At 40.0% G+C, this 27141-nt stretch overlaps 1 protein-coding gene across 4 annotated transcripts in view; it reads left to right on the top strand.

Moving 5' to 3' along the window:
- Positions 1 to 27141, top strand: part of SYNJ2 (synaptojanin 2) — a 68372-nt gene that overhangs the window by 1861 nt on the left and 39370 nt on the right. For 2 of the 4 annotated variants that reach the window (XM_075748317.1, XM_075748316.1), the window contains exons 2-4: positions 6703 to 6789; positions 17499 to 17769; positions 21331 to 21556. In XM_075748317.1, the coding sequence (XP_075604432.1) occupies positions 6747 to 6789; positions 17499 to 17769; positions 21331 to 21556 (540 nt within the window). In that variant the 5' untranslated portion in view covers positions 6703 to 6746. Of the gene's footprint in view, positions 1 to 6702; positions 6790 to 17498; positions 17770 to 21330; positions 21557 to 24656; positions 26197 to 27141 lie in introns of those variants that run through there. The other 2 variants (XM_075748318.1, XM_075748320.1) reach the window with 2 other exon arrangements.

The raw sequence follows: 27141 nt of genomic DNA, 5'->3' as shown, positions 1-27141 counted from the left end.
TACTGAGCAGCATTTTACTCATTTTCCCTGATTCAAAAACCTGTTGCATTAAAACTCTTCATTGGTATCGGTGGGTTTTAGTCTGTATTTCATTATGCTGGTAGAACTCTAAAGCAGCTCTACTGCCTAGAGCCAATGTGCATGAACAAAATGTAGAGATCAGTATTGATCTAGCGACCCCAAGCCATTTGTATGACAAGTAGTTGGAAAGATTATTTGCAATCTTACTAATTAAGGGAATCATCAATTTACAATAGATTTTTCTCCCCAGTGTTGCTATCCCCCATTTGAATTCCTATAGCTAAAAATGATTGGAGAATTTATGTAGTCTGTTTTAAAATGCATGTTAGAAGAATTTTGAATAATGATCTGTATAGTGGCTAGTATAAAAGCCTGTTTGACATGCCTTCTGAAAGTCCACTGTCACCCCTTGAGATAACTGTAATCATGCATGCGTTGGCATCCAGCTCGCTCCATGTTAATAACTTTGTCATTTTATTTCATTTGGTTTGTCTTTTCCTGCCTCAGTTGGTTCCTATATTGTAGGAAGAGCTAGTTTATCTAGTTGAGCCTGTTTAGTTTGTTTCTTCTGTTTACGTAGCAAAGGACCAGAAAAGGAGGGAAAATCAGCAGTAGGTGTTGTGATGGTAAATTTACAAGAATCATGAAGAGGAAGCTCCACAGCCAGGATGGTAACAGAAACAACATTAATTCTGTTTTGTTTGACTAGCCTTTAGGTTGTTAACCATAGTGGAAGGTTAATGCTTTGTATTACGTGTGGTTTCAGATATACTAGCCCTAGGATTGTGTTAATTTTGGTTTCTCTGTCTAATTTTCCATTTCTAAAATAAAGTTTTTAAGAAATTGTGTGCCTGTGGTGAGGAATTATGCAACGGTGCCTTATGCGAACTTCCACACTAAATAAAAGCAGTTTAACCTGAAACACTTAAGTTGTACAACAGTTTATGCTGTTTTGCAATAACAGCCTCCTGTCACTAGAACTGTAGAGAGGAATAATCATGGATGGACAACAAAGGCCTGAAAGCAAATTTTAGTCGTTGTTCATTATTCTTTTTCCATAATCACCAAGTGGCTCTCTACCCTTGAACAGGCATGACATCCGCATTTTTTTGGAAGTTCAATTCCTTCTATAATGTTTTTTTACTAGAAGAAAATTAAATGTTGAATTTAACCTAGTTCAAGTGGCAGAAGGGAGTGAGAATCACCCTAGAAGTGGCCTTACAAAAAAGAAATCTAAAAAAACCCCACACAGTTGTCTAAAAACATTGTTTATACAGGCCATAAACCTCTGGCAAACTCAAAATAAACCCTTTCACATATGTAAATCAAAAATTTGATACTGTCTTGAGAATGGATGACTTTATACTTTTTCCTCAGTATATTACAAAGATCACGATGACAATTTTAGTTTTAATTGATTATATTTCAGAATTTCCCTATTGCGTCTAGAGATTTAATACTTTTAACCTGAAAAATATTTGCACATTTTATATCAGTAATGGGAAAGTATTATGGAGATCTCTAATTGTGTGAGGTGTCAGCTATTTATAAAATAAGCACGCTCAGGCTGTAGCAGAAACTTAAGAAGCTTTTGGAAAAATCAAGGAATCAGAAATCACAGCAGGCAACCTACGTACATAACCCCACATCCCTTAACTTAATCTGTATAGTGATGTAATATAAGCAGAAAAACTTTCTGTTCTATCATAAATAGTATTTTTGAAGATGGGAGTTTTTCTTCCTCTTCTCATGATGTCACCGTAGGGTGGAGGGTAAAACTCACTGTTTTGAATTTAACAGCACATTTTGCAACAGGCTTCTTTTGCCACTGCCAGCCCTGAAGTTTCAGTCATCTCCAGAAGAATGGGTGATAGCCTGAAACAGTTCTTCAGGAATTCTCTGAACTGTAACATCAATAATTAGATTCTTTGGAAGAAACTTAGAATCATGATGGATGAACAAAAATTGTCATTGATTTAGAAGTTTTTGCTTTTATACAAGAGAGGGTATAGATAAAAATGCTGTTCCTACTTTTAACACATTACAATTTTAATGCTTTATAGATGGAGTGAACTGCACAAGGCAGTCACTGAACTAAACTAAGGCTATAGTGCTGAAAATATAGTTACTTAATTTTGTTATAGCAGGTAGTTTCAGTGAAATGATGTCAACATGAGTGCCCTGCTATTGAAATTCAGCCTAAAATTTTTTTTTGCAAGGGCAGAGCCAAAGGGTGCACAGAATTAAGGTGTGTGTACACACCGCAGAGCAGTTTTGTGCCTCCTCTGTGGCCTCAGTTGGAGATATCCGCATGGTTCTCTGATGCAGCTGAGTGAAATCAGGGTATAGCCTTGCAGGGGGAGGATGCAAAACCAAGAAGTGGGAATTATTTACCTGCGTATCTTTTTTTTTTCTTTTTACAGAATGGAGTTTCTGTATGTAGATTACTTCCACTAAAAGTTTTGTAGAGATCCACATATGGAAAAAGTTTGAACACTACTAAACTACAGAAAACTTCATAAAAAATGTCATTGCATTATTTGATTTTTTAAAAATTTCAACAAGAAGTTTTAGGAATACAGATAGAATAGGGAGATTAGCTATATAAACTAAATATCCTGGCATTAGAGTAAAAAGGAGTCATGCTGTAGGGCTCATTGTTTTGCATAGCATATAGTGCTTAGAAATACATTCACAATACTCTTACACAACTGTTGGTGTTTGATTTCCATACCCCACTCAGTGGCATGTTTATTCACCTAAATACAAAACTAAAGCTAATTGTAAGCAGTGAATGCACCACACATTTGAGAGCCGTACGGGTTCCTGCTGAAGTTTGGGGGATCAGCCCTAAGGAAGGGTTGAATAAAGGAAACTGCGTATGTCTGGCTCATTCCTGCTAGCTGTTAAATTGAATTTGCAGCTTTTACAGGCGGGAAGTCACACTTGGATAGGCCATGTGGTATATGTAGTTGTATGTCTTTTCATGGTGGCTTTCTTTGGCTCTGAAATATTTTACACGTGGAGAAATGTCACTTTTAGTTGAGTTTATTGTAGCTTAGTTTCACTGAATTATTGTGTGCCTCTTGTTTTGCAGGGGTTAAAATTTTGAGCTAACATGCCAACCTTATATATAATTTACATCAGGAGCTTTTACATAATTGATATTAAGAAAAGTGCTTGAGGAATGCAGTGTGCAGGTCTGTAAAGCTGTTATGAACACAACACAGTTGTGGTAATTATTGCAGAAGGGTGGATACTCAATTATATGCTTAGTGGAAAGGAAGATTACTAAAAAAATATTAATGGGAAGCTTTAGTGGAGTTTGGTAGTTATTATGTGTAGTGTTTAGTTACCTATAGTTATTATTAAGTAGTAAAAAAATGCACTTAGATGCACTGTATATTTGCATACTTGACTTGTTTTCTAAGTAGAAAACTTTATCGTGAACTTCATCAGCTTCTGTAGCAGTTTTGTACATTAACTATGTATGTATGCACATATCTCAAGCTGTCTGGCTTGAAAAAGGAAGGATTTTACACATGAACAGGGTGTAGTTAAACATCCAGTCCTTGTCCTAGGTTTTCAAGCAGACTGTTCTCACTGCCCCTACATTTCAGAGTTTTTATGAAAGCAGTTGCAGAGTAAAACCCCTGACTTTGGAACATTTAACAGAGAAACACGGAAATCATTTTCATGTTATCAATTGGAAAAGTGCTATGTCTCTGGACACATCTAGGTGTCAAATATTGTTGCTAAAACAGTATTTTCAATATTGTGGAAACTTGTCAGATATGGTTTATATTTCCCCTGTTCGTCAACAATCCTTTAGAGTTTCACAGTAATTTTTCCTTTTAACTCTCTTCATCCAGCAAAGGCAATAGCCCATCAGTTAGTTTTGTTCTCTGTCTAGTCACTCTCTTTCTGATTCTGGCTCTTGTGTCCTAGCAGTGTTTGCAGATACTGTAGGAGATGTTTCAGACCAGTTTTGATAACAGTTATTTGAGATTTCAATAAGAAATTTTTAAGATTTATGAGTACTTCTTTTAATAGTAAGGTACGAACTTGACTCAAGCCCTCTGCAATAATGTCCTTTTAAAGTCACACTTCAGTCATCCTTTCTATGTATTGCTTTTTATAATGGTTGTTGGGGATTCCTTCTCCCTCACCCTCTCAAAAAAAACCCAAAAAAACTTGGCTGGGTGTGTCAGAATCCAGCCAGGACCTCCCAGTGCTAGAGGGATGACGCTTGTATCCTCACTTGTATCCTCGCTTGCGCTCTGGCAGGGCATGGAGCGAGACAGCGCTGTGGTGGCTGGAGGCTGTGAGGGATGAAGGAGAATCCCCCCAGTCACGAGGGCCCTTATGGAAAGGGGTGTAGCACACAGGAGCTGCTGCCTGAGGCCCCTGCCCTGGCCCAAAAAAAATGGTGGTGGTTGCAGTGCATCTCAGGAGTTCTTGCAACACCAAGGAGTATAATGCTCCTCCCTTCCAGGCAGCTCTGCTGGTACTGATGTGCCCTGACTGATGCTACTGTGCAGGCAAAGGTTCTGTCAAATGGCCTGCCCAGAACGACGGAGTGTTTCTGTACCACTACTGGCAAAACGCAGCTGTTGGTGTGTTTGGAAAAGTCCTGTGTCAGGAGCCGATGTGCGTGTGATGCTGCAGGCTGGACCTTGGAAACTTTGGTGGCTTCTGTATGTGCCAGTGTCAGGTGCTTCTTGCTGTTAGTGGCATGAATTATGTTGCTTATTTCCATGTTGAAATACATTCTGTTATTTTGGATCATGCTCTTACTGGACACTTTAACAGCCAGCTTTCTAGCCCGTAATTCTGTTTTGAAGAGTATCATCATGTTTCAAGGTGCCTTTTAAATGCTTTCAGGTTGTGCCTAGCCTGCAAGTTTGCAAGCTCCTGCATCAGTCTGAGATCTGAATCTCTTGCTGTTTCTGTCATTCTCTATTTCTTCCTAAAGGTGGAATATTTGGAGCAAGAATTTTGTTTATGGATTTTCCTTTTTATTTTAAAGGGAACGAGGATAAGCTTTTAAGGCAGAGAACAGATTTAATAAAAAAGTCAGTATGTTGTTGCTGCTCTTTTCTACTTAGTGAAGATGCCATGGAAAGTGATACATCACTTTTTTAACCACTTTTTTTTTTTAATATGTAAGGAAGGCTTGACAGGGAGTCTTTTTTAAAAAAAATGAAATGTTGTTATAGTCTATCAACTATTTTTTGCTAAAGTTTTTTGTGAAATACCAGAAAACTGAGCTTCCAGATTCTCAGCCCTTACAGGTGCTGTTACTGAATATTTAAATTGTTACTGTCCAGAGGTTTACATTACCCAATAAAATTCCTTTAACCTCTTTCTGTTGCTTCTGTTTTGTTTCACTGGTGTGTGTGGTATCAACATTTTACCGGTTTCTCCTGATTCACTCAGTGTTTCTAAGAAAGTAGAATAGAGAAGTTGTGAAAGTCTGAGAGTAAACATAAAATTAAGAAAAAACTAACAAGTCTTCCTTATTTGTTATGGGTGCAAAAATTGAGACAAACATCTTTTGATTTCCTTTGGGGGTTGCCTCTGCTAAGGAATTTTATGAGTGGAATTGTCCTTCCTTTCACTTCAAAATGTCAGCGATATATGGGATATTTATTTGTTTTCCATGCTTCTCACTGAGCTACTTGCCTCTTGAGGTTTATAAAGAGAAGTCTGTTTCTTTTCTGTTCTGTCACCCATTGCAGGCAGTTCAGTTTGTCCTTTATATGCCCAGAGGTTTCAGACTTTTTTAACTGCTGAAGTTTATTAGGAGCATAAGATTGTAAAGTATTTGCTAACCTCTAAAAGTACCATGTTGCTGTTTTATCTGTGGTTCAAGAAGTAAATGGACATTTGAGGGTCACAGCCTGTTTTCCTCATTCATGAGGCTAACCTTATTCCTCATTGGGAAATATATACAAAATGCAGCCTTATTCAGGTTTTACTTTAAAGTAGCTAGTGACAAGCTTGGGCCATGTTCCGGCTTAATACATAAATGTTTAGTCTGTGTCCATTCAACTCAGATGTTGCAGAAATACACAAATGTAACATCAGCATCTGACTCTTTATTTATTTGTTTTTAATCAGTGGGTTCTTACTTCACTAAAATATAGGTTAAATTCCTCTTGAAATCAACATCTGATGTTCTGTCTACATCAAATTATGTTATCTTGCGTAAAATAATTCCAATTCTGTCTGAAATTAGACTGTGAGAATCTGGAAGCAGAAACCATCTCTTTTTGCACATCAAGAAAAGATATGTTATATCTTAGCTTATGGCCAGACAGATAGTATTTTTGTTCTTATTTTAGAACGGTGTAAAGTTTATATGTGCCTGTATATTCCTTTACTTACTCTGAAACTGATGTGGCATCTGTACCATAGAACAAGAACATTACTAATGATCACGTCGTTTGGAAAGGTAGTGAGTGCCCTTCTTTCTTCTAGGGTGGTGTGTGGAGAGGCTGTGCATTTTGTCCCATCACTTTTTAGTCACTGCATTCTTACAGCATTTTAAGCTTACCTTTGTACCGTTTTTTTTACTGAGCGAAATCAACTGGGAAGCGTTGGTGTAAGCAATAGCAATCTGAAAATTTTATGAAGACTGGAAAACTAAGGTTTGCTGCCTTTTGTTCTGTTTCTCAGCTCCTGAAGAAAAGGATGCAATTAAAGGACAATATGAAAAACTCATGGATGCTTATGGGTGCTTAGGAGAGCTTCAGCTTAAATGTGGTAAGTGACCATCTGTATGACTGAGATTATAAAATGCCCAGACTGCTAAAAGACAACAACAAGTGGCTAAAGTTGTCCAATTCCTTAACTTGTGAGAGCTAATTGCACCTTGTTATGTAGAGTCTAGAAAAGATCTTTTTCTTTTTCTGTGCTGTGCCAAAAGCATATCAGTAAATGATAGTCTAAGAATTTTAGATTTTTTTCTCACTTTTGTTTTGTCTGTCATTCTTAGCTGCCTGAAGATAATTGCCATTTTTTTCCCCTACCGCATTTGTCCAAGGCAAGCTATGATTTCGTACCTTTTTTTGAAGGATCATGTTTAAACACTGATTAATCATGGTTTTCTGAGACTGCAGTACTCCAGATTCCCAGTCCTTGGTATAATGCCCAAATGCCTTTAACTGGGTAATGTGCATGGATAAGGATTTGCAGAAGCAGGTCTTTAACTTCAACTAGTATAGTAAAGAATATTTATTGTCATTGCTGTAATTTTCTGTACAGTTTGGGGATCTTGTTTTACCAAAGGACTTGCTATTACACTGCCTACAGGAATGTTAATGGAAATAGCATGTTTTAGGAAGAGAACTGCAGTCATTGATTTGAAGGTAATAGTACCTTACACTGCAGACTTCAAATTCACTGATGAAAAAGGTGCATTAAACCAAAAAGCACTATATGCCTTGTTCCCATGGTTGTCTTACAGTAAGCCTTAATTTTGACTTGGAGGAATCACAAGACTGTTTTCCATATAACTCAATGCTTGATCAAAGAATCTGCCAAAGGCAGTGGTGGTGTGAGCAGTGATGTATTTAGACCGGTAGATATATCTTTTTATAGCCCTCTTACCATTTTATGACTTGAGTAATATGACTTGAGATTGATCTGAAGAGGTGACTGCATTCTGAAAGATTTCTCTGTCATAATTTAAAACTGTAGGCCCATCTAGTATTTTCAAATGAATGTGGACTTTGTTTTGTTTCTTGTGGAGTTAATTAGGCATTTCTATGGAGATTAGTATCAATTTGTTAATGTAATTAAAAATGGAGGGCTTGTGATTAGTTTTTCTTGGCATTTGGACCTGTTTTTCTTCACAGGAGTCTAATGAATCCTGTTGTAATAGTAAAGGAATGTAGCTATTGAATTCACGCTCTTCAGGCTACGTATGAGGATAGTTTCTTGTATGTGATATGAACTAAATATATCCAGTTTCAGTCTTGATATTAAAAGGTGAATGATTTCAAATGAGGTGTGAAATATTCTCAGCCTTATTTATTCTCTTTCATCCTTTTATTTCTGTTTCCTGTGTCCTTAATTGTTTTTGAACAACACCTGCTTAACTTCAGTGCCCTTAAAGTGTGAGATTTTTTTCTCTCTGAGCTTTGTCACTGCACCTCTGTCTTATTTTAGCATTAAATTACAAGTCCTGGTGCAGGACTTCCCTTGGAAGGGATTGGTAAAAGATTTATTGGTAATTGGATTAAAAAGTTAACTACTGGAGGCAAACTTCTAACTGTGATTGAGTGAAAAGTCAGGATGATCATGCTGTAATGGTAAGCAAAGGTAAGCAAACATTTTCTGCTGCTGAGTATGTTTAAAAAAGCAAAGATGATTGCATGTCTGCTATCTCACCATTCAAAAAGTAGCCCAGGTTTTTTTCACAGTCTCAGTTAGATCTTCTGTCTTGCCTATAAGTACGTTCCATCCCTTCAGCTGTTGCTTACATGAAAGATTAACACTAGAAAGGAATATAATGTAACTTTAAAAAATATATATATATAATGTATTCTAGCAGCTGCAAACAAGGGCATAATTGGCCAGCTCTTCACTGAGCATCAGTGATCACATAGACTTTGTTCAGGAGTATCAGTATTTTTTTTCTTACTACTGGAAGCCTGCAGGCCATAAGTACTAAATTAACTGAAAATATTTGTGAGAGTACATTCCACTGGGATATTAAAAGAGTATATTTGTAGAGCAGAAGGGGAGACTTTTTTTCAAGACATGAAAGATGTCTCTGAGCACTTTAATTAATCTGTAAATATGGCTACTCAGGAATCCAAATAAATCACGCTGTATGCCTGCCAAAGTAGATCGTGCTTTTCACAAGAAAGTAGATGAAATATGTGAAACTGACTCACAAAGTTAATGTTTCCTACCAGTAATAACATTCACTTCTATGTGCTTATGTCTGTTAACATGACTCACTAAGCTCTTCTGCTTTCTTTTGTGAGATGGATGGCAGCAGAATGAATTGTACAGTGTTTCTGAGCTGTATCTCAGCCAAGATGTTGCTGCCAAAGAAGATGTAGCAGTGGCAAATACATCTTAAGAAAAGTGTTAAAAGAGCTGGCTTTGCAGTGTTTGGTTTAGATGCTGTGATGTCAGGAAGGAGTACATATATAATGTAGTATTTTGACACCATCACCACATAGGTTGTTCAGTTTAATACAGCTGCTGTATTTGGAGAGGCACTCTGAATTTATTTGACTGTGTATATACCCTTGCTCTGTACATGTATGTTGTGTAGTTGAAAGGAGGAAGTTTCAAAGGCAAAAAGGGCAACAGAGTACCTGTTTTCTATTCCTTTTGAACATTTCCTAATACGTAATTGTATTTAGAAGAGGGAGAAAGAGTATTTTTGTGACTAAAACTGTAGTTTGGAAAATCCTGGTTCTTTTCATAATTCTGCTATAGATTTCCTTGGAGATTTTCAGCTAGTTGCTTAGAATTGGCTCCACTGCTGTGTTCTCTTGCTAATTTTGAAGGCAGATGAGAGGCAAAAATACCTTGCAAGTTGTTTTTCAGTGGACTACAAAGTGAAGTGGAGGTATATGTGGAGTGGAGATGGAACAGGCTGAGGGAACATAAGGCAATGGCATGACTGTTGGAATAGAGAAAGAGCAAAGACTGGAGCAAATTCATTTTTAAAAGGAAAAGGCAGTCTTGAGTGAAATATTTACAGTTAAGAAGGACAAAATAAGAACTGTATATCCCCTCCTTTTAACTGCAGCTCATAATAGGCAGCTCTGAGTCATTCCATAAACTGCAGGGGAAACAATTGCCTTGAGTCATGTAGACAGGTTAAATACAGAAACTGCAGCTTATTATTCTAGGGTGTGACGTACCAGAACTGCATTTCCTGTTCAACTTGGATGAAGGCTGTTGGTTTCATGAGAGCTTTTGAATAAATGGATGCAAGTTATTTTTGTCTTGTTTCTATGCCAAGTATTCTCCATCCTCTACATCCCTTGTGCAACCTGATAAAAGGGCATTCAGCACATATCAGTGTGAGCAAAACGTTTCTTACATTTCTTTGAAAGCGTTCTTTACGGAGAAGTGTGGTGATTTGTAGCTGTAATGGGGCAAAATAATGATCTTGGTCACAATGCATGAAGGTTTATACCCATTGATCTGAGATCACAATTTGATGCATAAGCTTTGAAAGATTTTTTTTTTCTTTAGTACTTTCACTGTAAGAGAGGATGAGGTTTGTAACCACCTGAGGAACCTGAATATACATAAGTCTATGGGACCTGACAAAGTACATTCCAGAGTCCTGAGAGAATGGGCTGATGTAGTTCCGAAGCCGTTCTCCATGATGTTTGAAAAGTCATGGTAGTCAGGTGAAGTCCCCGGTGACTGGAAAAAGGGAAACGCTGCACCCATTTTTAAAAAGGGTAGAAAGGAGGACCCTGGGAACTACCAACCTGTCAGCATCACCTCTGTGCCTGAGAAGCTCATGGAACAGATCATCCTACAAGCTAAGCTAAGACACATGGAGGACAGGGAGGTGATTGGAGACAGCCAGCATGGCTTCACCACAGGCAAGTCCTGCCTGACCAACCTAGTGGCCTTCCATGATGGAGTGACTACATCAGCGGACAAGGGAAGAGCTGCACATGTCATCTATCTGGACTTCTGTAAGGACTTTGACACGGTCCTCCAGAACATCCTTCTCTCTAAATTGGAGAGATATGGATTTGATGGGTGGACTGTTCGTTGGATGAGGAATTGGTTGGATGGTCGCATCCAGAGAGTAGTGGTCAATGGCTCAATGTCCAGATGGAGATCAGTGACAAATGGCTCCATACTGAGACCAGTACTGTTTAATATCTTCATCAATGACATAAACAGTGGGACTGAGTGTACCCTCAGCAAGTTTGCAGATGACAGCACGCTGTGTGGTGCAGTCGACACGCTGGAGGGAAGAGATGCCATCCAGAGGGACCTTGACAGGCTGGAGAGGTGGGCCTGTGTGAACCTCATGAGGTTCAACAAGGCCAAGTGCAAGGTCCTGTGCATGGATCAGGGCAATCCCAAGCACAAATACAGACTGGGTGCAGAATGGATTGAGACCAGCCCTGGGGAGAAGGACTTGGGGGTGTTGGTGGATGAGAAGCTCGATGTGACCCAGCAATGTGTGCTTGCAGCCCAGAAAGCCAACCGTGTCCTGGGCTGCATCAAAAGAAGTGTGACCAGCAGGTCAAGGGAGGTGATTCTTCCCCTCTACTCCGCTCTCGTGAGACCCCACCTGGAGTACAGTGTTCAGCTCTGGGGTGCCCAATATAAGAAAGCCATGGAGCTGTTGGAGCGAGTCCAGAGGACGGCCATGAAGATGATCAGAGGGCTGGAAAACCTCTACCATGGAGACAGGCTGAGAGAGTTGGGGTTGTTTAGCTTGGAGAAAAGAAGACTCCAGGGAGACCTTATTGCAGCCTGCCAGTACTTAAAGGGGGTCTTTAAGAAAGATGGGGACAAACTTTTTAGCAGGACCTGTTGTGATAGGACAAGGGGTAATGGTTTTAAACTGAAAGAGGGTAGATTTAGACTAGATATTAGGAAGAAATGTTTTACACTGAGGGTGGTGAAACACTGGAACAGGTTGCCCAGAGAGGTGGTAGATGCTCCATCCCTGGAAACATTCATGGTCAAGCCACACGGGGCTCTGAGCAACCTGATCTATTTAAAGATGTCCCTGCTCACTGCAGGGAGATTGGACTAGATGACCTTTAAAGGTCCCTTCCAACCCAAACTATTCTGTGATTCTATGCTCTAGGTAGGTCTTGCTTTTTCATAGATGTGTTGCTGTAGAAAGCACGACCAGTAAGGAAGACTTCACTTCTTGCTCTAAAATTTTTTCAGAGATTTCTTTAAAACATTCCAGATTGCATCCTAAGGAAATGCGGGACCTTTCCACAGGTATGATTGTCAATTGCAGTTCTTATGTTCCTAAATTACTTTCATCTATGTGTAAACTTTAGAAAGGCTAATATGAAGCAGGATTGTACATAAAACTACTTGTAAAAGTGGTTTTTTTTAACAAAATTCTTTTCCAAGTTAGGGTGTCCCATAAATAGTCTGCAGCTGATGTGGTTATTGGTACAAAGTAAAGTGTAAGAGCCAGATCTGGAGCCTTGATTACTTCACAGGAAAAAAGTTTTCCATTTTTTAGGTTGCTTTTTATTGGCCTTAGCATTCATCATGCACTTTGCAGCTGTCAGCCAAATATAACATGCTTTCTGCTACTTTACTGCACATGAAATCAAGGGAAAAGTACCATAAATTTTCAACCTAGGGTACTTCTATTAATTCCTTTTTTTGATAAGAAGTGTTGGGCTCCTGTTGCAAGATATAAGACTGGAGTGTGGCCTGTCTCCTACTCCAGATATGTAGGGAGCTCCTGAGAGCGGGGAGCCTCTGTAGACTGGCTGCAGTGGTAGTACTGGCAGGGCCACTGACTTTAGGGAACTGATGTAGTGTTAATTCTCCCTTAGATCTTGAGGATGCACTGCCAGCATTTTAAAACTCAGCTTCTTGACTTATTTGTCCTTACACTTAAGGGGTGACTGCTCATTTCATGGCTTTAGTATTTTATTTTTTTTCTGTGTTGCTGTTGATGTTCTAGACAGAACAAACATAAATACCTTGAATACTGTTTAGATCCTTTGAAAAGTGGTAACCCTGTAATGTGTTTCCTAATGTTGCTGCCAGGTGAATTTGACTGGACCATATGATGTATTTTTGTTGTGATTGGTGTTAGCCTGGTACTTCAAGTGCTACTTGCATAAAAACAGTTTCCAGTTCACTGGAAACTTAAGAGGAACAGTATTTTTAATATAATTTCAAATTGGAAATGGCAGTGAGCTGCAGTTTTGAAAAGTTAAGGTTGCAGGGATTAATGGAAGAGTCTTGACTGTTTTAAGGAGAAATACCTTCTGGTTTTAAGGAATGTTTGGGTGTTTCAATTTGATCTATTTCATTAAAGTTGTGATATTTTCAGTTTGCTCAGTAAAACCAATTTAATTTAAAAAAATCCTCTCTTTCTCGTGCCATGGCTTCACAAATCCACCTACCATAGGAAATTCCATGTTGTGTTGAGAGCAGGGATGTTTGTGGTGGTGGGGTTTTTTTTGGGTTTTTTTTTTTTTTTTTTGTGGGGGTGGGTTTAGTAAACCAGGAATGCAATTTCTTGTATTCTTTTGTGAGATAATAAAAATGAATTGTTTAGGAACTAAAAGAATTTTTCAGTAAATTCTTGTCAGCTAAAAATGTTGTTTTCTTTGCAATGAATGAACAATTACCAAGTAACTTAGCATCTGCAATTTTTAGAAATTGAGAAAGTTGATTTTAATTTTGCTTTTTATGAAAATTACTTGCTTCACTAGCAGCATCCATCCTGATTGAAGCAATTGAAGCAATTTCTACCCTTAAATTTCAGTAGGGTTGTGGTTGTTACAGCTGTTTTCATGTTAAGTAGCTATTTTCAACAGGAAAGATTATGGCTTATTGACATTTACATACCAGAAAAGAAACCACATTGACTTTTAAAAGCTTAAATTTAGAAGTAAATGGACTGATTTTTGGCTTTAAAATATCCATAATAATAATCAGACTTTCCGTGACTGGCAAATAAGCAGAAGCATTTTTCCTATGGCTGGTAATGTTAGGTTTCTGCCATATTAGGTACTATATGGATATGTAATGCTTTTGTTTTATTCCTTGGAATAGCATTTTCAGTCTGGCAAAATGCCTAAGTGAAAGCATGAGTGGAGGTAGCGCAATTGTAATTTCCAACAAAACTTGTCCAATGTAGTTATCAATATGTTTCAAAACATTGGCAGCCTGGGTTCAGGGAAAGGACACTGAGTCAAGACAGTGTGAGAAAAAAGACTTGGGATTGAAAGAAGAGGTTCCTATATGTAGACTGATGTTGCTGGCAAAGAAGGCAAGATGGGGAAAGCTGTGTTTCACTGTGTATAGCTGTACATCTTAGTGGTGGGTAATTTCTTAGACCTTAATGGAGACATGATTAAAAGATGAATAGCAAAGTAGTTTTTTAACAGCATTAATTTTGCTGTGAGAGGTTCTAAAAGGTGAAGGGCTTACAGGAGTCCTAAAGGTGAAGGGCTGACAGGAGCCCTGCGTCTGCTCAGGATCCTGTGGCTACATTTGTGCTGTGAAAAAAATGGGGCTGGGCACAGGCTTGACCACTGTCGATAGGATATTGTGATTAGCTTGCTCCCTCTGCCAAGAGTGCCATGTGCATGAGGCACGGATCTTCCTCCCGCAAACAGTGCAGTGATAGCCCAGAGCTGATTCCCAGGGACACTGTCCAAACACCACCTGGGATGAAGGTGAATCAGGGGACAGGCTTGGGACTCTTTTCCAAGGTGCAGGGTCAGAGAGATTTGTGTTAAGCTGTGGCTGTGCTGTTGCAGGGTTTCTGCATTCTGGCTGTTTTGCAGCATATCCTGAGTCATTTAAGCAAATCAGAGCCTGGAGTTGATCTGAAGACCACTGCAGCTCACAGAGCAGTCCAGGAGGACAAAGCAGCAAAGCAGAGTAGCTTTATCATAGCTTAAATACATTTGTCTATTCCTCCTTTTTCTCTTTCTCCAATTTTCTGGGCTGTAAGTGTGAGGCATAACACTCTAAACTCCTTTGCCAGCCTGCCTCTGTTCAAAGGCGTCATGAAAAGTGCATGAAGGATGAAGACTGCTCCATAATTTGGAGTACTGTAAGGAGACTTATTCTGTGTATACAGAATCATAGAACGGTTTGGGTCAGAAGGGACCTTTAAAGATCATCTAGTTCCAACCCCCCTGCCATGGCCAGGGACACCCTCCACTAGACCAGGTTGCTCAAAGCCCCATCCAACCTGGCCTTGAACACTGCCAGGGATGGGGCGTCCACAGCTTCACTGGGGAACCTGTTCCAGTGCCTCACCACCCTCATTGTAAAAACTTTATTTGTTACAGCCAATTTAAATCTACTCTCTTTGAGTTTAAAACCACTACACCTTGTCCTGTCACTACAGGCCCTGGTAAAAAGCCTATCTTACAAGCCTGCTTTATATATTGAAAGATTGCAATAAGGTCTTCCCAGAGCCCTCTCTTCTGCAGGCTGAACAACCCCAACTCTTTCATGTGGGGTTACATCACAGTGACAAGAAGGAGTATTACAGCTTCAGAAAGCCATCAATATCTTGATGCTTCAAGAACAATGCAGTAGCTTCTTAGCTGTGATTACTGCTTTTGAGCTCATTAGCTAGTTATTTGGGGTAGTAGAGATGCGGGACCTTTGCATGTGTAAATGTGTCTTCCATTTTGGGGATGAGTGGTTGAGTGGAGGAGATACTAAAAAGAATCTAGAGTCTCCACAAGTTTCTAGGTACGGCAAAACTGTGTAGTTTTGAGAAGCTTTTCTGTCATGCTTTATTCCTACTCATTGCCTTCTTAAACTAAAGAATTGCTTTGTTTAGATCCAGTTATTTTTTGCCACTTTACAAGCTCCTCGAAGGACAGAACCACAGATGAGAAGCCCACTATTACTAAAGTTTTGTTCTTTTTGGCTATTTTAATGTTGACTCTCCCATTCAATCTCTCTTGAACCCTGTTGGAAAGTTTAAGGTTGCTGAAGCCCATGAAAGTGCTAGTATTCTTTGTCTCAGTGTCCCAGCCAGCCAGCCAGCCAGCTCTCCAAGTGTGTCGCTACTGGTTTTCTGTGCCTGAAGCTGACAGATAGTAAGGCATATTAATAGTGTTTCTATACAGTGCTTCCAGATTCTCAGGAGTGAAGTTTACTTTGAGCTGCTCAGTTTTGCATGGTTTCAGCAAAGTCACAGAAGCTATTAGCTATTCTGAGAGACAGCTAACACCTCCTAACCCCTTCTGGAGGCTGCAAGACAGTATTTGGTCAGGTATGAACTACCATGGTGATAACTGATGTATCTCCTACTCCTAATCCTTTATAACTGTGCACATTCATGTGCAAAGAAGGAATGAACTATCAGTTTTTATATATTTCTAACCCTCCAGTACGCTGTCATCTGAAAAAGTACAGAAAATGTACTTCTTAAGCAAGAAGGAGAACACAGCATACCCTTGTTACAGAAAGAAATGTGATGAACAGAGCTTTTTAGTAAATACCACCTACACTAGCCTTTATGCGAAACTGGAGTCAGCAGAACAGAATGAATAAGATCTAATCTCCCACCTTGTCCTGCCATTCCAGTCCCACGTGCCTACGCAAATATTCTGGCCCTGCTGAAAACCACCCCTAACTCAAGTTTCTGTGGCCAGCCTGTGATCTGGAAGTAAGGACTCCCCTGCTGGGGTTTCAGAAAAAAAATAGTCGTTGCCTGAGAGTTGGTCTGCATTTTCAGACAGTGGGCCACTATGGAGGGTTGAAGAGTGGTACTACAAGGTGCTCCTTTTGCTGTCTGAAACCTTACTGTCCCAGACTGTCGCTGTGCCCTTAGCTAATTAGCTTCCTCTTGACAGGTCAGCTGTTGTTTCTGCTATGCTAGAGCAATAAATCTTGACTCACTTCCACCTTTTCTTACTAACTGGAGAGACCAGAATGACATTGTCTCCATTAGAGGCCAATTTCAGTGTGTCTAACAGTTTCTTCCTAGCAAAACTGGTGTTTTCAGAACAGTTGTTCTACTGTTTCTTAATTACTTTATCTTTTGAGAGAAAATGAGCAAAGATTGAAATCCTGCTGTGTACATAAGATCTGATTAGAGCAGTGTTCTCAAGCTTCAAAATTTCTCTCTTAGTTTTGGGGCCCTGAAGTTCAGCTGCTTCATGATTTCACACTTTGCTTCACAGCCATGAGAGCTGGAATTCTTTTTAGTGATAAGTGAGGTTGTCATCTAATTATGTACACTCTTTTGTGACATAAAAAGCAAAATCTCAAGAACTGGTAATACTGAAACTTTATGAATGGCTGAACACACCCAAAAGAAATCTGAATGCTTTGTATCTTTAAAATTCAGAAGTCAGTTGAAAAATCCATGGTGAGGAGTACACTTTATCTCATAAATGACCGTCTTTTACCATTCCTTTCAACCAAATTCAATGAAAACTGTGTGTGTTCTAGGGTGGTGAAATTTGATTTTTGAGTAGTATCCTAACACCAACCTCATTGCACTTCATAAAGTAAGTGGGAAAAACACACTCTAATGCAGCAAAGGGTGGGAATGTATAAGTATTGTGGAATATTCTGCAATTGCACTCTCTTACCTGCAGTCAAAAGGAATTTGTAAATGAACATAGGCCAGGTGCTTGGTTGTGTTTGTTTTCTTCTGAAACAAAGATACTGGCCTCTGCTGGAGCCCTGTCAACATTGCATATGACAGGACTGACGTGAAATGGCATAGCCTGTGCCCACCTGTAACTCTTCTGTAACTATCTATCACCTTCTAGGTAACACTCGGCTGCACTTTCTGGTCCTGGTGACAGGCTGTACATCGGTGGGAAAAATCCTGGATGCTGAAGTTTACAAAATTACTGCAACAGATTTCTGTCCTCTCCAGGAAGAAAGCAAGGAAGAGGAGTGTGTTACTGCCTTGAAGAAAATATTGAACTCTGGGATGTTCTATTTCTCCTGGCCTAATGCAGGCTCAAACTTTGACCTGACTGTGCGGGCTCAGAAGCAGGGTGATAACCACTATGAATCTGGTAACTCGTTCTTCTGGTTAGTACTGCATGTTATACCAAAGTGTTCTGTTGTTCCTACCTGTGTCTTATTGGTCAAATATTCTCAGAGGGAAATGAACATATGCATTTCAGGTACTCCACCTTTCATTTCATTGCCATGTCATTTTACAGGGCATGTGGCCTTAGTGAATTTATGCTAAACCTGGGTTAAACAAATAGGTTTTGTTTAATTAAAATTAATCTGATAGTGAAATGCAGTTCTAATAACTGGACATTTTGTGGTTTTAAGAAGGAAATACAAGAACTAGATGATCTTTAAGGCCCCTTCCAACCCAAATCATTCTGTGATTCTATGTATTGCTCACACTACAGAAACATGTCTCTATATGTCATGAATAGTTTCCCCTGCAGTTCTTTTTAATAATTTGTTGTAAAAGTTATCTAATAGAAACCTGCACTTGAACTGTTCATAAATCCCATCATCCTTGCTGAAGTATCTTCTGTTTCTTAAGTGTGTGTGTTTAAAGTCTGTAGTTTAATGTTTCAATAACGCGCCCTAGTTTTTATGTTGAAAACTTAAATATTAATGTTTGCAGCTCAGTGTAAATGTATGTTGCACAGAGGGAAACTCCTGTGATACACTGTTCTGTACCTACTTTCTTGTGCTTATAAAGCAAAGAAAAAGTATTTCTTGTTATGGTAAGTATTGGTTGAGTGGAAAGGAAAACACACAAATGCTGGGTTTTGTCTTCCCTAGGTGGGTTCACCATTGATGTGATTCACTTTGTTTGCTTTACAAGTTCTGGCAGAATGCTTGAATTCCTATACCCTCATTTTTTTCTTTTTAAACAAAAAGTCACACAGGAAGCAAAGCTGTACTGGAAATAAATGAGGGTTATATGATGTAGGTGGAAAATAACTGGCAGAGTTAAATGTGGGTGTGCAGCTAGAATGTGTGATAATTCTTGTGGCCCAAAGTAGGTGAATATTAAATAAGCAAAAAAGTTCATAATGGATGATAAATAAACATGAGAGAGCAGTACCTTTAGGCAAAATAATCTTTCTGGCTATGATGTGATTTTTGTCTGGTAAGATCTAGTGTTTTGAATTTAACTCAGAAGAGAGAGATATAAAACTTGGTTTCAGCTGTGATAATTATATATCCCTCTCAAAAAGCTCTCCAAGCATGTCAGGTTAGACACAAGGCACACACGAACTGTGTTCCAGTGATAAAACTCCTAAGGTGGTCCTTAATAAAGAAACAACCTTTAAAGCAACTGTTTTTACCTGTTCTGTCTTTTGAAATTTTCTTCTTGAAAGGTAAGTATTTGAACTTTCCTTCTTTGCTGCTTCGGGCTAACCTAGAAGTAGCCCTTGAAGAGGTTCTGTTCTCCTGTATGTTGTAGAGCAGGAATGAATGGCAACAACATCACATTTAGGGCAAAAAGATGTTCCAAAGAAAATTTATCTTGAGGCAATTATGTAATATGGGAGATTTCAGACCAAACAATAGATTCTTGAGAAAAGTAAACAATGGGATAACTAGTTACATGATGAACCAGTTACAGACGACCTTAGTGATAAGCAACACAAACTGCCTGTTAAATGAACTGCAACAGCAAAAAAATTCAACTGGAATTTGTCTGAGTGAGGACTTCCTCTGTGAGTAGAATTGGGAGAAGGAGGTGGAGGAGATACCAAAAATTGTTTGAGAGCTACTTTTTCAGTTATGTATTTAGTTTAAAAATGTAAGAATGACTTGCACCTTTTTCAGAGAAATGCTGTACTCTCGAAGAACAATTCTTCAGGTGTTTTGCTGGATGTAATAACTCTTGTACAGATCTGCTGTTGAACAATAAATGATCATAAAAGGGCCCTCATCTGTGACTAAGGGCACATTTTGAAAAATGAAATGAGGAAAACCATCATAACAGAAGAGACTAGTATCACTGTTAACTAGGCATGATAGGTTTCTTGGGTTGTTGATCATAAAATAAATAGAAGGTAAAACCAGACATTCCTCTTAATTTTAGTAGCACTTTGTGCAATATTTGTATTGACTTATGGGTCCAGTTTCTGCTTGGAAAAATTTTCCTGAAAATCTTGGTGGGTTTTAAAATGGCTCTTCATCCTGTAGTGTATGCTAAGGTCCAGACAATACTGGTCAAAAAGTAATTAACTTGACAGCACTGTAATTTATGAAAAAGATTGCTAAGTGTGGTGGGTTGACCCTGGCTGGGGCCCAGGTGCCCACCAGAGCTGCTCTATCACTCCCCTCATTCACTAGACAGGGGAGAAAAAGTATAACGAAAAGCTTATGGGTCGAGATAAGGACAGGGAGAGATCACTCAGTAATTATCATCACGAGCAAAACAGACTGAACTTAGAGAGAGAATTCATCTAATTTATTACTAAGCAAAACAGAGTAGAGGAATGAGAAATAAAATCAAATCTTAAAACACCTCCCCCCACCCCTCCCATCTTCCTGGGCTCAACTTCACTCCTGGCTTCAACCTCCACCCCTCCTCAGCAGCACAGAGGGACGGGGAATGGGGGTTACGGTCGGTTCATCACGCGGTGTTTCTGCCGCTTCTTCATCCTCAGGGGGAGGACTCCTCTCATCATTCCCCTGCTCCAGCATGGAGTCCCTCTCACGGGAGACAGTCCTTCACGACCTTCTCCAACGTGAGTCTCCTCCATGGGGTGCAGACCTTCAGGAGCAGACTGCTCCAGCGTGGGTCTCCCACGGGGTCACAAGTCCTGCCAGCAAACCTGCTCTGGCCTGGGCTCCTCTCTCCACGGGTCCACAGGTCCTGCCAGGAGCTTGCTCCAGCGCGGGCTTCCCACGGGCCACAGCCTCCTTCAGGTGCCTCCACCTGCTCCGGCGTGGGGTCCTCCATGGGCTGCAGGTGGAATCTCTACACCCCCTCATCCTCCCTCCATGGGCTGCAGGGGGACAGCCTGCCTCACCATGGTCTTCACCACGGGCTGCAGGGGGATCTCTGCTCCAGCGCCTGGAGCACCTCCTGCCCCTCCTTCTGCACTGACCTTGGTGTCTGCAGAGTTTCTTACATCTTCTCACTCCTCTCTCTGGCTGCAAAAGCCCTCCCTAACTGGTTTTTCCCTTCTTAAATATGTTATCACAGAGGCGCTGATTGGCTTGGCCTTGGCCAGCGGCGGGTCCATCTTGGAGCCGGCTGGCATTGGCTCTGTCAGACACAGGGGAAGCTTCTAGCAGCTTCTCACAGAAGCCACCCCTGTAGCCCCCTGCTGCTACCAAAACCTTGCCATGTAAACCCAACACACTACATATAAATGTATTTCTGGAGCTGAAAGAGGTGACATTTGTGTCTGAATTTATAAGACAGAGGTACAAGATAAAAGGACAGCACTTTGGTGGGAGCTGTGCTATTAAAATTTGCCATGTTCTGTTCACTGTAGTAGTTCACGAGGATTTCTTCCTGATATTTCCTGGGTTTGGATAAAGTAAAGGTACAACAGGAAAGGGATCACAGAACGTTAATTGCTTAAATTAGTGATTGCGGGGTGGCACCCATGCCTGTCTGTCTTATTTCATTCATGTTGTTGAACCTTTCAGGAACCAGCTATTGCATGTGCCCTTCAGACACTACCAGGTGAACTGCTCTGACTGGTTGCTGAAAGTGATCTGTGGCGTAGTGGACATTCGCACTGTTTATGCTTCCCACAAGAAGGCGAAAGCCTGCCTCATCTCTCGCATCAGCTGTGAGCGAGCTGGTGCCCGGTTTCACATTCGAGGGGTCAATGATGATGGACATGTGTCTAACTTCGTTGAGACAGAGCAGGTAAGCAGATGTATCCAATAGCTTTGAATAATTCAGTCCACTCAAGTTTAATTGAGGCAGAGTTTCCAACAAGAACTAAAGGAGTTCAGCAAGTGTTTTTTTCCAGGAATATTTAAAATATTACTGCACAGCAGATCTATTTGTTCTTGCCCATTAAGCATTTCTTTGCAGTTTGTTTCTGAATATTCCATGCACACAATTTTCACTAATACTTTTTCCTGAAACTCTGGCCATTTGATATTGTAGTGAGATATAGATGCGGGTTTTTAAACCATTCAGAGAACTCTGTGTGTTAATTCATGCATAATCAACATGTATAACAATAAGTTTCTCAATTGCATGAAACTTGCTTAGAATTGTCAGTCATGAGGCCCATTATTAAACAAAAGAATGTTTTCAAATCTGTTCCAGAATAAATGTCACGCTTTTATTTATTCTACATGCACTTTGAAGTATATTTTTTCTCAAATTGATCATGTTTGCCATGCTATAGAATGTTGGAGAAGAACTGGTTTGAAAGATTTTCTAGAAAGTAATGGTTTCTACAGTTTATTTCTCTTTAGTTCATTTTAAGTATCTCTGTTAGTCAATGCCACCAGATTTGCTGGTCTAGCCATTGAAAGTCTCTTGCACTACAATGGCATACTATTGATGTAAAAGAATTTGGTTAGGGATGCTGGGGGTGATTTTCAGCGAAGACTAGAGCTGAGATTTGCTTTTGGCTCTAAGGAAGTCACTTAGAAAAAAAAAATATCTTATGATCATAAATATTCATGTTTCAAGTTACTCCTGTCTGCCATATTGGATTGAAGCCATCACTTCTTTGTACAGTAAGTTTTTCAGCTATAAAATGAGGGTCATTTTTAACTTCCTGCTTCACAGGACTTTTGCAGACCAGTGAGGACAACATTTATAGAAGGTAGGTAGTGTATGCTGTGCTATGGTGAAGAACTCTCAGTGCTCATTCTAGTTAAGAGGAAGCTGCCCAGCAAAAGAGCTGTGTTCACTGGGATCAAGTAATCTTTGGCTAGTAAAGGAAATGGAGAAAACCCACCATCTTCTCAGAGTAAGGCAAATTCCAGTGCAACGCATTTTGAAGGAAACCTTGCTTTATATTCCCCTTTGCTTTGCGGGGGATTCTCTCCAGTGAGAGGTGGTATGACACAGTTTTTATGCATACGTAGTAAAAACTTTATTTCCAGCTGATGCTCAGACAAAATATATGGGTGAAATGCATTCAGCAGGCTCCTTTGATTGACAAAGCCAAACAAAATAACAGCGTCAGTTGATTTTGTTACACATGGTTTAGCTTACTACCTTGAAAATGAAGAAGCAGCAATGGACCCTGAAGAATCTGAAATCTTCTGTGCCAGCTGAAATGAGTGCTTTATTATTCAAGTATAATCACCTTTTCCTTTTTGAATAGAAGTAGTAATTACCAGCAGTCAGAACCATCATATAGAAATGGATGTCTCTATAAGTAGAATAGATAAATGGCTAGCAGTAGTTTTCAGTAAAGGACAAGGATCTGTTCTAAAATTCAGTTGTTTTCAGTGTCTTCTGGGGAGATTACAAAACTGTGTATGTAGCATAGATTGTTTTTATATGTGCATGTATGTCTTTGTATATGTAGGTGCACATACAATGGAAGTGGATTGCTTAGGTGATGCTCATAAGAGGAGGCTGGTGAGACATCTGCACGTGACACAGCGAGTGTAGCACTTACGCTAGCTGTGTCATTACTTGTTCCGGAAGAGTTACATCTGTGTCATTGTAGGACTGTGCCTGACTCCTGAAGGTGGCAACTCAAAAGTGCCCATAGTTTAGCACCAGTATTTCCTCATGGCATTATGTGAGTGTAGCGAGTCACACTCAGTGCTGTCCTTTCTGTTTTCCCACTGGACGAAGTAGGTATGCCTTCAGGCACCTGTTTGTCCAAAATCCAGCAGTGTTTGGGCACTTTCAAAATGTCCTCTAAGATGTTGCCTTGATGGTACAGCTTTAACTTCTTCACCTGGTTCTGCATAGGGGCACATGTAGAGCTACCTTAGATTTGATAGTGCTGCATTGCTCACCAGAAAGCCTGATGGAGTTGCAGACTGGTATTCCCCAGTCTGCTGATGAGGTTTGATCTCCAAGACATGCTCAAAGCATGCACAATGTTACACGTGTGACTTCCTGCTCAGAGTTCTCATCGAGGGATGTGGGTGGCTTTTTTGCTTGTGTCCCTTCTTTTCCTGGTTTGCCTGCATTTCCAGTAGACTGGCGTGGAAGCTTTCCACTTAGTATTCAGGCTTCCACAAATTCTGTTTGTTGGATGCCAAACTCTTTCCCTGCAGTGCTTGGGTCTCAAATGTCAGCTTCTGAATTCTCTGCTAATAATTCCCTTTTGTGCCTCTGCTCCAAAGCAACTGCAAGTCAAGTCCTGCGGCATCTACGTCTTTCTAGAGAGTCTGTCAGTGCATTGGGAGATGCAGATAGGTCTGCTCACCCAAAAGTGGAATTTTCCCCTGGAACTTGGGAACAGAAGAAGGGACATATATGCCATTTTAAGTAATAACGTGGTACAGTCTGCTATTTTAGTTGAGTGCTTTCTCACGAGCGTTAGTGCAAAGTACGTTACTCAGGATTTGAAGAATGTTCTCTTGCTGAAATGCAGAGGAAAGAAAATGTTAGAGTTGTCAGCTTTCAGACCAGTCTCACATTTGCGGCCCTGCACTTAGTTGACTAATTATGGGAAATACTTCTGCTATCCTGCTGACTAGTTGGGTCAGAAGTAACTCATTCTATTTAATTATATTCGTGGAGTACATTGTGTTGCAAATGATTAGCATGAAGAATAAGATGGCCTTTGCATCCCAGCAGAAAACCTGAGGACTGGCTCCTGGTGAGTGGCAAAACAGTGCTTGGTTGCTAATGCTTCCCTTAGCTGGGGCAGGATCAGGCTCTTCACAGGAACTGCTGTGCTTTGTTCCCATTCAGCCGTGAAGTGGGAGGACTGAAGGCTGTTGAGTGTTTTGCAATTGGGTAAGCAAGAGTGCAAGAGTGAAATGGTTATAGGGTGAAAGGCTCAAGTAGGTTGAAAATTATAAGAAGGGTTTGCAGTTTTATAGGATTGTGTGGTTTTGTTTGATTTTTTTTGTTTTAAAAGGAGAAAAGAAGGTTGCTGTTGCTAATGGTGATAAAAATTAGTTTTACCAAGCTGCATGTCCTAAGAAAGCAAAGTTGGGCTAACCACTGGGATGCCTGAGATCCAGTTCAAGCTGGCATCCACTTACCATTAGGAAGGAAGAGTCCTGGAATACACTCTCTCCTACTTTCATAGTAGACTACTGACTAATCGCCTATGAGGTAATATCTTGGCTGAATAACATTTTGTTTCCATTTGCTGCAGCCTGTACAGTATAATGGCATGCTGGCTATGTGCTTTCATGGATAAATAGCACCCTAGGATTCTGAAAAGCCAGGACTTTTCCCCCCTTTATAGGAATTACTTCTAACATTTTTCTGTTTTTAGAAGAGGGAGAAACAATTAGTCTTATCTCCAGGCAGCTCTTTTATGCATAGATGGTATGCTTTTGTCTCCCACTGAGTTAGCCGTGTGGCATTTTAGCTCTGCAATGAGTCATTTTTTGTGGGCTCACTTAACTACTGTGACTCACAGTGTTTGAGAAAAAGGGGGGGAAAGTTAAATATCTCACTTCACTTTTGCTTTTCAAAAAAAAGCTACTAGTAGATCTTTCAGATACTTGATCATTTGGCTTGCATCTTTACAAAGAAAAAAGAAGAAAGAATGGTAGGAAACACTTGAGGAAAAACAAAGTATGAAGGGAAGAGAAAAGAGGGCTTTTTTGAAATCCCTCTCGTGTACTTCCAGATTTGCTGCCAGTATTTTGTAATGGGATGGCAGCCTTTTCTACTTGCATATTCCAGTTAATCCTCAAGTAGTTTTAAAATCAGTCTCTGTTTCCCAGTGTTACCTTAAATGTTTCCCTTCACCCTTTCTTCCTCTCCTATTAATCCCCTAAAGTTGAGACTGTATCACATTCTTTTAATTCTATTCTGCTGATAGCATTGAGAAACAAGCGTGCTTTCTTCATTTAGTTTGCGTGCCTGTCACTGTTTACATTTCAGCTCCTCCCCCAGTTATCCTCCAGAAAGTCATGCTAAACTCTTAATATCTTAGTATGTGACTTACAGGGAACAATCCTAATTTACTGAAGATAAATGAATGGTTTCAGTTGTTTTCCCCTTCATGGAACTGTTCAATAAAGAAAATTGAAACCTTGATGAGGCATTGAAAGGAAATGCCATGAATTTAGATTAACCTTCCTTTTCTTCCAGTTTAAGAAAAAATGTCGGGCATGGATTAAGAAAAATGATCCCTGTTTCACAATAACTTCTAGGCCATGTTGGATAGCTCTCCAGGAGAGGAATGGATGTAATCATGTGGTTAATTTATTTTCTGGATCAAGTTCTAGTATGGTCCCAGGCGGGGCAAAGAGGATTATTTTGGCAAGTATATCCTTGGATCCCATGGTCTGAGTTAAAGGGACTCACAGAGAGGTGTGTTTAGGCCATCTGTTATCCATGCTCTTTGTAGGTTGCATGGCAGAGCTGGGGATCCCAGAACAAGCCATGTGAGTATCCATTTCATTATGGACTGTGTCTCTGTGCCCCTTGAGTCTCTAATGAATTTTGCCATTTGAAGTTGTGACTGGATAATTACTTCCTTCTAATGAAGCTGAGTGATGGAGATTAGTGAATAAATTATTCCAAGCGATGAATGGGAACAGCACGCTGGGATTAGAACACCAGCTGGTTGTTGTAGATGTTTGCTTCTTGCTCAGAAGCAGTACCAGTTTGCTTCTTGGCTCAGAAGCTTACTAGCAGTACCTATGCATGAAGCTTGTGTTACCAGGAAAGGTCCTTGGATCACAGGGGCAAGGTCTGGCCCTATGCAGTGGAAGAGAAAGATTGAGAAATGTTCTCTTGAACTGTCAGCACTGTCACCCTTGATCTTGGAATCTGAGAAAGAGACCACAAAAAGAGACCACAAAGAGTTTAAGACAGCAGAAGTCGAAAGAGAAACATGGCAAATTCTCACACCAGAGGTCAGAGGACAAGCAATCTATTATCAAGGCAAAGAGGTCCTCCACGTGGGTTAAGTATCCAGTTGCTGTTGTGTTGTCTGCAGGAAACATGTCTGAAAATCTGTCCCACTGACTGAATTGGATTGTTCTATGGGCCAGACCCTTTGAGATGAATGAAGTAGTCCTTGAGTGTTCTGAGGATTTGATAGGAATGAACATTCTCCCTGGGGCAAGTAGGTAACAACTTGCTGTCATTTTGGATCTAAGGCAAAAGATAGGGCTCCACAATAGTTTTATGAAGCCCAAAGAAAAAGATTTAGCGGTATGTATCAACCCTAATGACAAAGCGTTGTCCAAAATGTAATTGATTGTTATTGAACTTTTAGAGGAAAACCTGTGTGGTCTGGGATGTATTTCTTGTCCATGAGTTAAGGGAAACAGAGGACAGGAAAATTCTGGAAACAAAGTGCTGTTTATTTTTCTTAAAGAACT

The sequence above is a fragment of the Balearica regulorum genome, chromosome 3 (genome assembly GCF_011004875.1).
Source record: "Balearica regulorum gibbericeps isolate bBalReg1 chromosome 3, bBalReg1.pri, whole genome shotgun sequence".
Lineage (NCBI taxonomy): Eukaryota > Metazoa > Chordata > Aves > Gruiformes > Gruidae > Balearica > Balearica regulorum.
This window is presented reverse-complemented; position numbering and strand designations above follow the sequence as displayed.